Below are 13,653 nucleotides of genomic sequence, written 5' to 3'. Positions count from 1 at the left end.
TGCCCTGTGTGCTTTGTCTTCACCGACAGCCCGTCGCATCATTCTGCTCAGTGCAGGTGGCATTTTTTTTCCCGCTTGACTTTTTTGTCCCTTAACTAACTCTCAGGATCTTTTAAGAAATTTACAATGACTGCGTCTAACCTCGGCAGCGATGGCACGTTGCGAGAGCCCTTGCTGGTGCAACTCAACAATCCTGCCATGTTCAAAAACAGAAAGCCTTTTTGCCATCAGGAGATCATTACAGTGTGACTGCCTGAAGAACGATGACATAAAAGCCAGATTTTAACTGTTTAAACCTATGGAATTAAACTTTTCTGATGAACAGCCTGTTTCAGGTTAAGTTTTCAATAAATTGCCTACTCTTTGTTTTTTTTGTCTCTTGCTCCTGTTTCTTGTTTGGCATTTTGAAGCAGTACTTATAACCTGGTTACGATCCACCAGCGAGAAATGCGAATACTTCACTCTAAAAAATGCTGGGTTATTTGTTTAACCCAACAGCTGGGTTGAGCCTGTTGGGTCATTTTGTTGGGGTATTTTCTTAGTGTTGGGTCATTTTTTGAGTAACCCAAACGCTGGGTTACCAGTCTGGTCCAATTGAGTGACAGTTGAGAGATTAAACCCCTCCCACTCCTCTACGCCTCAGACAAACTTTACCTTCGCGGGCATTTTGATCCACTTCATCTCGGAAAGCTGTTATTTGGAGAATAAAAGGTATGTTTTACGAGTTTTTAATGTATAAAACTATTACTGTAAAAAAAATGCAAAAGTATGCAAAATTCGGCTGTTCGCATTAGGTTTGAAAGTAACGTTACAATCTAGCTTCGTTAGCTTTGGATAGCTAATCTGTAACGTTATGCCCACGTTGTTCTAACTTACAGCTTTTTAATCATTTAAACTTCATTTTTGGTGAACATTTCCTCTGAAATGTGTGACTTGTGTGAGTATATAATGTTCAGTAACTTACGCATCTTGATATTAGTTTAAGGTCGACACGAGAGCGTCGTGTCAAAAGCAAACATCCAGCTCATTTTTTTTTATAAATACCACTAATGTTCGGTGACGGAACTTAGATTTAAGAGTCTTTTAGACGAGAATGTTGTTGTTAAGAACTCAAATACGTGATTTATATATAAACATAACGCCTCTTTGAGATTTTGTTAAGACGCTGTCGGAGGTGTGAGCTTCAGGCTGTCAGCGGTCGTGTCTCCGTGGAGAGCAGCTCTATCTCGGCCATTGCTTCGGGAATAGCCGCTGGCTCTTATAACGTTAGTGGTTAACAATGCGATATAGTTAATTTTGGGTATATGAGACGAAAAATTGTTGCTCTTTTTAGACTTAAACTTATTCCCGAGTGTGTCGAATTAGTTAAGAGTTGTGTTAACGTTTATAATATTATTTTTTTAAGACTGTATTTCACTTTCTGTACTAGAGCCCACTCTTCTTTTCCCCCCCACTGACAGGTTGCAGAATAACAGCTAATATTAATGGATCATTCTATTCAAGAGAAAGTCAACTGGAATGTGGATGTTTTCATAACAGGCTTAAAGGTAAACATTATTTAGGTAAAATGTTAATGTACTTCTTTATATGTTTATTATAATCCATTGTGCTCTGGGTAGCCCAGTTTCCTTACATTCTTCTCTTGTCTCTTTTCTTGTCTCTTTTTCTCTTTATAGTTGAACAAATTGATAAAGAAACCCTCCCGCTGAACATCGGTTTCCAAAAGTGCACACCACACTGTTGTTTACAACTCCCAGGAAAAGAATCCTCTTTAGTAAGACTGCTGCATGGATATGTCAGGTTAAGCAGTGCTGAAACCGAAAGAACTAACACTCTTTAAAATGTTTTGTGAGTTTATATGAAGAGGAAAGTTACGGTGTCCCTTTTTCACATCCATAACGCTTGTTTATTTCTTTTTTTATAGAAAACTTGTGCATAGACTTATATTTTATCATATAAATGCGGTTCTATCAACAAGGGTTTAGTAAAATACTTTTTATAGTGTTTTGAAGTGTTAAGTTGTCTAACTATTTATATTTACTTGTGCCACTTTAATAACCTTGTTAAATGTATATGTTAAAATCTAAACTAATGTAATTTATTGAAGTTAATTTTCTTTAAATATGTATAAACATACATTTCATCAAAGTGTTTTATATGCCATTTTATTGTTCATTGAGCATAACATATTGCATGTTTTTATGAATTCCTTTTGTCTTGCATTTTGATCCTTAATAAAACTATTGATTCTTACTGATGCCTCGAGTATTTCTCTGTGATTTTGTTATTATTATTTTTAAACATTTCGGGTTTGTTTTAAACCATCAATGTAATTTTTAAGCAAAAGTTGATTTAAATAAAACAACCCAGCATGTTGGGTCAAAGATTTAACCCAACTGGCTGGGTTAAAATAACCCAACGCTGGGTTTGTCCATATTTGACCCAATGTTGGGTTACCAAAATAACCCAAATTGGGTTGTTTTAACCCAGCCTTTTTTTAGAGTGTTGTAATGTTTCCCCCGGTCTTAAGATTTTTTTCTGAAGTTTATTGTTAATTAATTGTTAATATTGTTAAAAGAATAAAATTAAAGAATTAAAAAATATAATTTTACAAGCCTATAAATAGTAAACTCTGAAAAAACTGAAAAAAAATTAGAAATAGTCTTTTAATAAATAAACTTAATATATTCTGAAGAATGTTGCTAACCAGACAACACTGGTCCCCTATTGACTTCCATTATATGGACAAAAAAACCTGTGAGACATTTATCAAAATATCTTTGTGTTTCAAACAACATGATGTCAAAAAAATCATAACAGAATTTTAATTCTGGGTTAACTATCCTTAACACATTAATTATTAATATCCATTCATATGAAAGAAAGACAATGCTGTTATTATTCCTTGAGAGGCTGGACATGATCCAGAGACCCTTATTGCGTCCAGATATTTTAACAGGCTAAGCAATGCCCTTGGCCATACGCTTGACAATCAGAGGTGAAGGAGCATTCTCACTGCTGTCTAAATAATCTCACTAAGTAAAACTGCGCTGAGGTTAAAGATCATCTCTTGCTGTCGAGGGATCTGTGACTGGTAATCGCAGAACTAGTACAGATGATCGAGTGAAAAATGATTATATTAGTTCTTAATAAAGTACAAGATCATGCAGCTTTGAATAATCATTCTAAAGTAAAGGGGGACATTTTATGTATGAAGAAAGCGATTTTTAAGGTCCAGTGTATGAAATTTAGTGACATCCAGTGGTGAGGTTGCGAATTGCAACCAACGGCTCACTCCACCCCTCCCTCCACCCTTTCAAAAGCACTATGGTGGCTGACACAGAACTAAGACTTCATCACATTTTCACAATTTTTCTGAAAGAGATAAAGTATTTATGAAACACACTCTGTAGATTAGTTTGTCCGTTAAGTGCTACTGTAGTAAAAACATGGCAAATTCAATGCAAGGGGATATGTAGATAGAAATAGCTCACTCTAAGGTGATAAAAACAATGCTTCATGATGGTCTTTGTACACCTCTGAAGACACAGTTATGTTAATTATATTGCATTTCTGTCAACAGATCCTCTAAAAAAATGACACACTGGACCTTTAAAGTGATAAAGTGATTTTATTTGACAGTCGGTGAGATGACTACACTCTTTTGTCAGTTTTCCTTTCTTCTATTACGACCAAAGACCTGGGCATGACACCAGAACGAAGTGGAATGGGACGGGAGAGGAAAGTGTGCAGGAGATGAGCCTGGTATTTGACATGTATTCTTCTAAAAAAGATTAGAATAAAAGGCCTGTTTGCATACCCATCTTCTCTTTCTCTCTAAATCAGACCAAGAACAAATCCAATAGGCAGCATGCATTTATGAAAACAAAGCTGGAAGAAACAAAGTAGGTGGAAGATGACAGCCAATGATGGGAGAGAGAATGCACACTTTGTTCTCTCGAGACTATTGTAGTCATGCCTGTGTGCATTCATTTAAAAATTGCTTTCATACACTCAAAAGGTTTTCGCAATTTTTTTTTACTGGATTTAAGTGCATATGAACAATTGTTTTTTTACAATCCATCTAATATTAATAAATTTGGATTAACTGCCATGAAGGACCCCTTGGTGACTGTTTTGCAAGTAGTACGGCCCAACCATCTCCATAAAAGCACTTTCTGGACAACCAGCCATTTGTCACTGGAAAGCCAAGTGTGTTGTTCTCAAAACTGCTAAAAAAAAAAAAAAACATGACCTGTACTCATTTTTTGCACAAACACTGTTAAAAACAGACATATCATGAAGAAAATAAACAAAAAAACGCTCCGTGCACCTATTTTGAAAGTTTAAGACAGAGAAACGCTAAGTGATCAGTCCAGCAGACACAGCCTAATAGAACATTTCAAAACACTCTAAATGTTGACGTTCTACAATAAAAATACGTACAGCGCTTTGCTTTTTCTAGCCCGAGGTTACTTCCTTAGAAAGTGACACAGACTAGCACAAAATAGTCCCAAAATCCCTAAGTATATAGAGGAGAATAAAATGTGTGTGCGTCAGCTGTACAGAGGACTGTCACAAAGATAGAGACATACAGAAACATATACTGACTTAATCTCATCCAGAGCTCCTCCGTATTATTGTCAGCATGAGGGTCTGACTCTCACAGTGATGGGCCGAGGCCAGACATCTCTATAGAAACATTAGTGCTCCAACAGTAAGTCAAGGTTACGGTTACACAGAATCAGAGCTGCTCTAGCTACAGTAGTTGTACCATGTAAATGCTGCTTGCCCTCCAATAAAAGCGTAAAAGGCAGAGGTAAAGCACGATGACATAAAGACAAACCTGAGGGAGGCAGCAGAGAAAACTACTTATGGTTGTCCTTGAGTTTAAAATCGTCACAAAATCAAAACGGGACCTATTTACTTTCTAAATACATATATCTTTGCGCATCTAAAAGGGAACATTATTTCAAAGAAAAAATGTCTTTCATCAACATGTACATCCTCTACTTTTTCCTTTTAAGTCAATGCCATCAAGCCCTTATTCTTTCAACCTCTCTCGTCAAACTATATAGAATTCGTTAGTATTTTACTAGGTGGCTAAATTTCATGATTTTCATGGTACAAAACGTACTGTAGGATAATTAAGAAAAAGCAAACATGAAGCCCCACCCCAAAACTTAAAGGGTAAACTGGAAACAGCATGCTTTCGTTCAGTTTTGTAGGAAAGGGCACAACATAAGATAAAAATAGCATCTACACCTACAGCACACCTTCTCTGCAGATGACATTTCTATCTAAAATCTCCTATACAAAATGTGAAAAGAGAGACAGACAGACAGAGAGATTAAGAAAGAGAGAGAAAGAGAGAGAGAGACACTGTGACAGTAGCACAACCCAAAGGAGGAAAAACTGAGGAAGGGCTTGGAAAGGGACAGATGACTGGTGTGGTATAGCACTGAAGGAAATGTGAAGAACTTCAAAAGATCCAATAAGCCACTAATATGAAACGCAGAATCAAATGCAAACATGTTCTAACCTGACCCGTTAAAAAGCATTTTAATTTGTATAAATCTCAACTCTTCAGCTGAGGACTATTTATGGCTTATTTAAAAGAGGTGTGAAGCTCTCATTTCAATTTTAAATTGTTTTGACTTTGAGATGTCTGGCTGGTTGTAAAAACTCTCTCACCCACCCACTCACTCAAAAACACTCATCAACACACTCTAGCACCTCAGAAACCATGACAACCTTTGCTGACAAAATGGGCTGGAGGCCGTTTGAAAGCATTTGGGAAACTGGCACGATATTACTCGGATCTAAATTCGTCCTTCATTTTGTGATGGAACAATGCCAGTCTGTTCGGTGGATATCACCATGCTGCTCTTGACCTTACAGATATGTATAGTATCTCAAAGAAGTGAGTACACTCCTCTCATCTTTGTAAATATTTTATTATATCTTTTCATGTGACAACACTGAAGAAATGACACTTTAGCGTTGTTCGAATGCACCGGTGGAGACCTTTCCGATGAGTCCCATCTCGTTTCTCTAAGTCTTTTCGGACCGGAGATACAGACCGGGAAATGTTGGTATGTTGTTCTGAAAAAGTAAAGTCATCTTCGTCCTGCCCGGGACTTTTGATCATTTATATCTCCGGCCCACAAGGTCGCCGCGCGACGAACCCTCGCTCGTCAGAAAAGTCTCCTCCCGGCCTCCTTTTATGTACCATTTTACATCCAACAACAGAACACATTTGTTGTTTCTTAGACATTTTTGTCGCTGGTTAGTGGCTACATCTGCTCTTGCCTGAAAAGTGCTGACAGCGTGTCTCTGGCGAAAGGAGGACCGAAGCGTTTATAAGGCGGAGTCTGTGAGCGGTCATGGGCAAGCGTAAATCGATGTGACATCAGATTGTTAGGGGATCGCCAACAGCCTGTTTTGTGTCACTGTTGTGGTTTAAAGGAGATCGCAAAAAGCAGAATAGATGGATTTGTGTAATAACAGGTTGTTTCTGCACACACGCTGCTGACTCAATTTCTGGTAGAAAAACATTTAAAATAGCATTTTCTGGGATTGCGGCCCTTTAAGGAAGTTCTCAAACACTTTACAGTCTTTAATGCAAATTTATAAATTAAATGTAGAAGAATTCTCGTTAAAGCTACAAAATCACATTGATTTCTTCTTTTATTTTGTTCTTTGATTAACATTAGTGACAGCAGTCACAGCAGCACGTTTAAGAACGTGGCCCCTTTATGAAGTAAGAAGATCTGACCATCACCACACTCCCATTTTCAAAACTCTTTGCATTCCTTTAAGATTTTATTTTACACTTTGAAGTCTGTGCTTAAGAAAATGCTTAAGAAAACTGGCTTTTGTGGCTTTATCCATTCAAGCACGATAGAGAACTTAACACGAATGCGCTGTCTGACAGAGATTGACCGACGCAGCCTTTAGCCCGTTACTGTACACACCAGACTGGACCTCGCGTTGTGTTTTGCCGCGTCCCACAGTTTAGAAGCTATCTATCTTCATTGAACATGTCAAAGCAACTGTTTCAAAGCATGCTTAAGTGGTTTAAAAGCCTGTACACGAATAAGAGCGCTATAACGTAATGTAACGCTAGACAAAGGATGTCAAAACAAATGGATGCTGCGTTAATTGCGTTTAATATTTTTCACGTGATAATTTAAAAAAATGAATAGCATTCTTTAACGCGTTAGTATATACATTTATTTTTCCTGGACACCTGATTGCACACTGGTAAGAACTTCACTCATGAGAAACTGACTCATATTGTGCAACCACTAAAATTAATAAAAGTGAATTGTAAAAAAAGGTCTACCAATTTCATATTTTATTACAAATACAATGACATTCAGACTATATTAATTTTACCTATGTGTCCAGATACCATTTGAGGCCACTGCACAATTATTCTGCACAAAACCTCAAGAGATGACCTGAATAAATGTCAATGGGAATCCACAAAGATTGAGAAAAAAATAACCACAAAGAATACAAAAAGGAGAACAGGAAAAAAACTGTTTCATAAACAATATAACAGCTGAAGGTTATCTAAACAACAGCATTTCTAATGTTCAAACAGAATGAAGACTCAGAGAAAGATGATATGCTTGGTTTTCTTGATGAGAGAGTTCAGCTCTCAGCCAATGGGAATTTAAGGAGTGATCCAAGCAGATTGGTATGAGATAAGAAAGTGGCCATCTGTGAGGAAAGAAGGTTTTAACATCTAGCTCCTGGCTGATGAGAATCAAATCACTGGGCTAAGCGTCAGAGCTATTCAGGGTGACAGTAATGACAATAGAACGATTTGATCAAACTCTGCATCTCAGGGTCTCTGGATTGATGTTGCTTGGTTACTGCTAAAGTGCTGATGATGAGACTGGGTGTTGGGCGATTAGAGGAGCCTATGGACGAAATGACACTGACCCAACAAGAGAAAGGGTTAAGCTCTCTGATTTTAAGATTAGACTGACTTAATGTTCTATATGTAGTGTAAAGACCAATAAAAAGCAAATCATACAGATCTAGATTGTGCAGTTCTATATGTGGATAAACTCTTCAGCTTACATTGGATTCTATATATCCCTCCGCAAAGCTCGTGCCCTTCAGCATGACTGAAGGTCTCTTTGTTTTTTAAATGCATCTAGAGCATCTCTCAGAGTCACGTCGAAGCCAGCAGCAAAGTATCTTATCTCAATCGGAGAGCTGTTAATCCATCCATGCCCTTCCTGCTGTTCTCTTTGGCCTGTCTGTCCTTACTCAGGTCAGGTGAGATCGAAGACAGACGACAAGCATCTGGGTCTTCACAGCTACCTGCACTCATTTCCTGCCCATTTATTCTACATGCCCGTTTACTCACATTGTCATGTCTTATGTATAAATTCTTAAGCATAATGAAAATGAGCTTCTTCAAGCTGTTTTTGGGGGACATGAAATGAAAAACAAGATATTTTGAGTATGATGCAACCATGATGTAACATATAAATCATAACATGATCTTCCCAGTTCATCCAGAAAACTGTAAATTGGGTCACAAGCATGAACACATTAACATATTATTGAGGATTATTTGATAATGCATTGCATTAGGACAATGTGCATGTAATTAAGTTAGCTCATGTAGAAAGTGTGTGCGTTTATGCACCTCCCTAGATGTTTCTGACCGGGTCAGATAAAACGTTGAACTATGTAAAACCAAGCCTTTTTGGTGATAACTTAAAATAATATTAAAATGGGAGTTTAGGGAAAAGAATACAGAAAATGTATACTTTTATTTCTATTTCATGATTACATATATCAAAAGGTCCTATTTGGATAAAATGAGGAATAATCAAGGTTGAATTTCAGTTCTGGCTTGTTAGAGACGTAAAAATGGTCCTCTAAAATCGAGACCCCTTTAGTGATTGACATTTGAATACTGCTGTAAAGAGGCATGGGACAAATGTAGAGAATTAAAAAGGGTTCATTTTAAAGTAGGCTTAATAAAGGGTATTTGTTTACATAAGTGAAATGGTAAATGACAAAAATGTACTCTTTAGGGCTATAAATTTAATATGTTAATTTAATGTGATTAACTAGAAAAAACCCTCATTAAAAACTTATGAAATGAATCATGCCCGCCCTGACCTATAAGTAAATCCTGTATAAAGGGATTTTCTCACAATCAGCGCAATTTCACAGTCATTGGACTGTCAAAACATGTCAAACCGTGCTTTTTGTGGGACACATGGATGCTTTTCTTATTGATTATTGGCATAATATGTAATTAAATTGTTTCCATATGTTAATCTTTGACAGTTCATCAGTGGCGGCTGCTGCACAATTTTTTTTTGAGGGGGCGCAATAATCCATTTGACATGTGATGTAGACTCATCATCACTGTGCTTCGCTAAAAAAAGGTTCACTATCAATGCATGTAATGGTCTATATTAACAGTAATAAGGTGCCAGTCCAAATGAAACAAAAATATTGCAGTATACTTTGTACTTTATTATAGTAAACTATATTCTACAGTGATTTTGAATCGTACCATAATAAATTTGAAGGTAAAATACAGTATTTTCTACAGTTTATCAAGTCACTATTGTAGTGTATGGAGTGTTCAAGAAACTCTAGAATTGTTAATAATGACCATAGAGAGAGTAACCCTGTTTATTGTTTTGTTTGAACCTCTATCTCTTCCGTAAAAAAATACGAGAGTAACTTTTCAGTTAACTTTGGTTCTGTAAAGAATAATAACAGTCCATCAGGTGTCTCGTCATTTATTTGTATTAAGCTAAACAAGCACAACAACTATAGTTAATACTACTGAAAATGTTTATGAAATGTTTATATAGCTTTAAAATAAAACAACACCTCACAATTTAATTCAGTTTAATAGTGTAAAATCCAAAGTCAGAGTAAACAGAAAAAACGATAACAGGGATTCCTCAAGCAGCGCACAGCTTCCAATGCAAATAGCATCACTGATAAAAGTGGGTTCTGCTTTTGTTTTGTAAAAAGATTCTCTGTGAAACAGTTGAGAATTGTCAAATCACATGAGGTCAAACATTTAAAATTTATATTGCTAAGCTATCAGCAAAAGTAGAAGGGTCTGAGAAGCACCGAGCTGTGCCCTGGCGACGTTCTGATGTGAGCCAATCAGAGAGCAGCCTCAGGTCATCTGCCTGCTAAAAGTTTTTGTACCTAGATAAACACTCATTTGTCCAGTGCCCCGCAGGAACAATATATATGTATTGTCACAGAAATTAACCAAATAACTTTTCAAATAACACTTTTAATGACACAACTACCAGGAAAATATAGTTTGAATAAATCTATTTAACAGTCTTCTTCTCTGGATAATTCAGTGGGTCAGCGCCCCAGCACTCCCTATCCACCAGCCGCCACTGCAGTTCATATACTTGAATACACAATGTTACAACTTGCAACATTCCTTTCAGATCTTAATTTCTGTACTGAATACATGTTGAACAATTTTTTTTAACTGTTATTCCAATTTGTTCCCACTATCACATCTCTGTCACTCAAGATGAGGTCATGACTCTGTTTAACCAATTCTATTTACAATGGAATCTCTTTTGTTTTAATATCCATCACCCCATGGTATCATGTCAGCAACAAGTGTAGCTGAGACAACAGAGAGGCAGAGGAATTAAACTACAACAGTTTAAAACAAATTGGGGCAATTTATCAAGAATAACAGCGTAAATGTAGTGTTCACACACTGGATCACTGTGCATTTTATAAATACTAAGGATGATGGCTTTAACTTATATTCATCTTTAATTTTTTACTGAACAAAAGTCAGAAACATGTGGATGGTCTGAAGGTGAGTAATTATTAGAGAATTACTATTCCTTTCAGAAAATATAATGAAAAACAAGAAGAATCGTCTTTCTTGGAGACATTATTTTCCTCTGAAATGTGCAAGGTACCAGCCTGAAAGTATTATTTTTGGTACGTGATCTTAGCTACATAAATGACTAAGTTTGAAATGTACAAGATTCATGTCAAATTATTCAATTAAGCGGATATGACCTCTACTTGAAAACCCTTTGTTTCCAAGCTGATTTGACAAAGTTGTTTCTGTACGTGATTTCTAAAACTGTGCTGTTATCAAGTGGCTAAAATAAAGGGTGTTAAAAAACATTGGAATCTTTTTATTGAAGTCTTTTGTATAAATCACAGGGTCTGAGATAATGTATTCATCACATGGTGATGATGAATCACCTCGAATGAATCTGTTGTCTGCCTGAAAAATGTTTGGGATGTTGAACTGAAAACCACTTTACATTTCTAAATTTAAAACCTTCAATAGCCTTGTGGGTTATGAAACATGTTAATACATCCCATTATTTAAACCTTGTTACCACCAACATCACCTCCTCTACCTTATCTTTAGACTTTTCAAAATGGGAACTCATTATCCAGTGGATACGTTTGTCACGATCCTGCTGTTGTGTTAGTGTTTATTTTTTGTGGAAGCACATGGCCATTGTCAGTTTTTCGTGTGCCATGTGCCACACATCTGTCTCTTGTCCCAGCCCGATCGTTCCTCATTGATTATCTTGTCAATATTTCATGCTGGTCACCTGTTCCCCTCATTATTTGCTCCTTATTTAATGACCTTGTGTTTGCTGTCTTGTGCAGGTTGATTTTTAAACCTTTTGTATTACTTGTGTCATTTTGAAGTTCCTGTGTAGTCAAGTCAGTCTAAGTCATATCTGATCAAGTTTTAGTCAAGCTAATTGTTTTAGTCTATTCTTGTCTGTTCATTGTATTGTTGTCAAGCTCCCTGTTGTTTAACCCCCTCGTGGGTTTTCTTTGAACAATTTTTGTGTTAATAAAATCTGTCAAATCGTTGTCTCCATCTTGGTTCTGCCTGACATCCCTTAACAACGTTCTTGACGAAATCCCTATATCAGTTTTAGGTTAAACAATAGAGTGCAGATTTTGGTTGCTCCATCTACCACTGACTCACTCACCTGGCGGTCGTGTTACGGAGGATAACCAGAGCGTCAGGAAAACCATCTAAGTTGTAGTCCCCTAAGTGTAGGGTGATGGGACTGTGCAGTTCTCTCATAGCGGGATTGTCTGGAGGGGGAACAAAGCCCCACAAGGAGTCCTTCATCTGGAAGTCCGTCAGCACCGGCACCCACTTCAGCTGCCGAGAGAAAAACTGTTGTGTTAGATGAGATCTTTGCAAACGTACATGATGCTTGACTGAACTACATGATTCACTGAAGTAAAATATTCACAAACTTCACACAAGTTTCAAACACCACTTCAGATAACGTTTTAAATTCAAAGTACAGCAACATACTGAGAGAAAACATTTACAGTAGCTGGAAACTAAAGGCGCCCACATAAAAACATATTCATATAACAAAACATAAAAACCAATGTAGTGTGCAAACAACAGTGGGTGCTATTGTATCCCAACAAAGCCCACAAATTGAAGAAGCTCCAGGCAGAACACAACATTTCGTGAAGCATTGTGCCTCCTTCTCTTTCTCTCGCTTTGGGTTTGGTCATCTGTACTTGTGTGAAGACATGAACGTAGATGCCACAGGCTCAACTCACTCATGAATGTAAAACAGAGAGCCAGGTGCATCTCTCCATGTTTGCATCCACGAGGATAGAGGCACAGAGAGAAGAGGGAGGGGGAGAGCGAGAGTGATGGCTAGAGATAAGCAGGGAGGGAAGAAATAGACACAGAATGCTAAAGGGAGAATGCAAGCGAGAGAAAGAGCTTTCTGTAATGGCTGCTAAGATAATTTCCTTCTAAGCATCAGTACATAGACAGACTCAACGATACCATCAATGACAAAACGAAAGGCTACACTATGCATGTCCATGTGTATTAATTGAAATTGTTACATACAATACATGTAATAGCTAATGAGGCGTGAAGTAACAAAAATTTGGCTGAAATGAAAACGTGAAGTCAAACTCTTGGTGTGCACTGTAGGGATATCAGCCTCATTATGAACAAAAGTGGGAGCCCTGCAATGCTTGTTTACTTCACCACCGAATTTCCTGCAGTTCATATTCAGTTCAACCTCTCCGAGACAAAATAACAAAAATGCAAAAACAATAACAACCTTCAAATGATTAGACGTAACTACCCTTTTAATACAGACATAACAATAACTACCCAACAGACAGATGTTCAAACATAACAACGCTTACTAAAAGGAAAATCTAGCGGTGGACAATCCAGGGTTATGGACGTGATTGCAATACGGTTCAATAAAAGGAAGGAAGGAGACGGTAACCGGCGAACATTTAAATAAAGTTTAAATAAAATAAACAAACAAAAACACAGAAGTAAAATGCCGGCAGCCACCCCACGATCGATTGCCGGCCACAAGTACTTAAATACAAACGTAAAACATGTCCGGGCCCGGTCCTCTCTCGTCAGCAGTCCCTTCGTTTGTACTCGTATGCTCCCAATTTCCTCCGTGAGATATGCGGGACCGGTGTATGGACAGCCGATTCCAACTATCAATCATGCCACCGGCCCCCCTCACAAAAAAAGTATGCAAATTTTCAGAGACGATAAACTATGTAGGATTTCTGTGAAATAAAATGCAAAATTCTGAAGCAACAATACACAAT

At 37.3% G+C, this 13,653-nt stretch overlaps 1 protein-coding gene and 1 long non-coding RNA gene across 2 annotated transcripts in view; one reads left to right on the top strand and one right to left on the bottom strand.

Annotated features, from left to right (window-relative positions):
* Positions 1–13,653, bottom strand: part of itfg1 (integrin alpha FG-GAP repeat containing 1) — a 116,288-nt gene that overhangs the window by 52,787 nt on the left and 49,848 nt on the right. The window contains exon 10 of the mRNA XM_056756821.1: positions 12,018–12,196. Coding sequence (XP_056612799.1) covers positions 12,018–12,196 — 179 coding nt within the window. The remainder of the gene's footprint in view (positions 1–12,017; positions 12,197–13,653) is intronic.
* On the top strand, positions 650–2,478 carry LOC130428646 (uncharacterized). The gene is made up of 3 exons (XR_008907491.1): positions 650–711; positions 1,461–1,547; positions 1,677–2,478. It is a non-coding gene; the product is annotated as an uncharacterized LOC130428646 (long non-coding RNA).

The sequence above is a fragment of the Triplophysa dalaica genome, chromosome 1 (assembly GCF_015846415.1).
Source record: "Triplophysa dalaica isolate WHDGS20190420 chromosome 1, ASM1584641v1, whole genome shotgun sequence".
Taxonomy (NCBI): domain Eukaryota; kingdom Metazoa; phylum Chordata; class Actinopteri; order Cypriniformes; family Nemacheilidae; genus Triplophysa; species Triplophysa dalaica.
The sequence above is the reverse complement of the archived record's forward strand: the minus strand, read 5'-3'. Positions and strand labels throughout refer to the sequence as shown.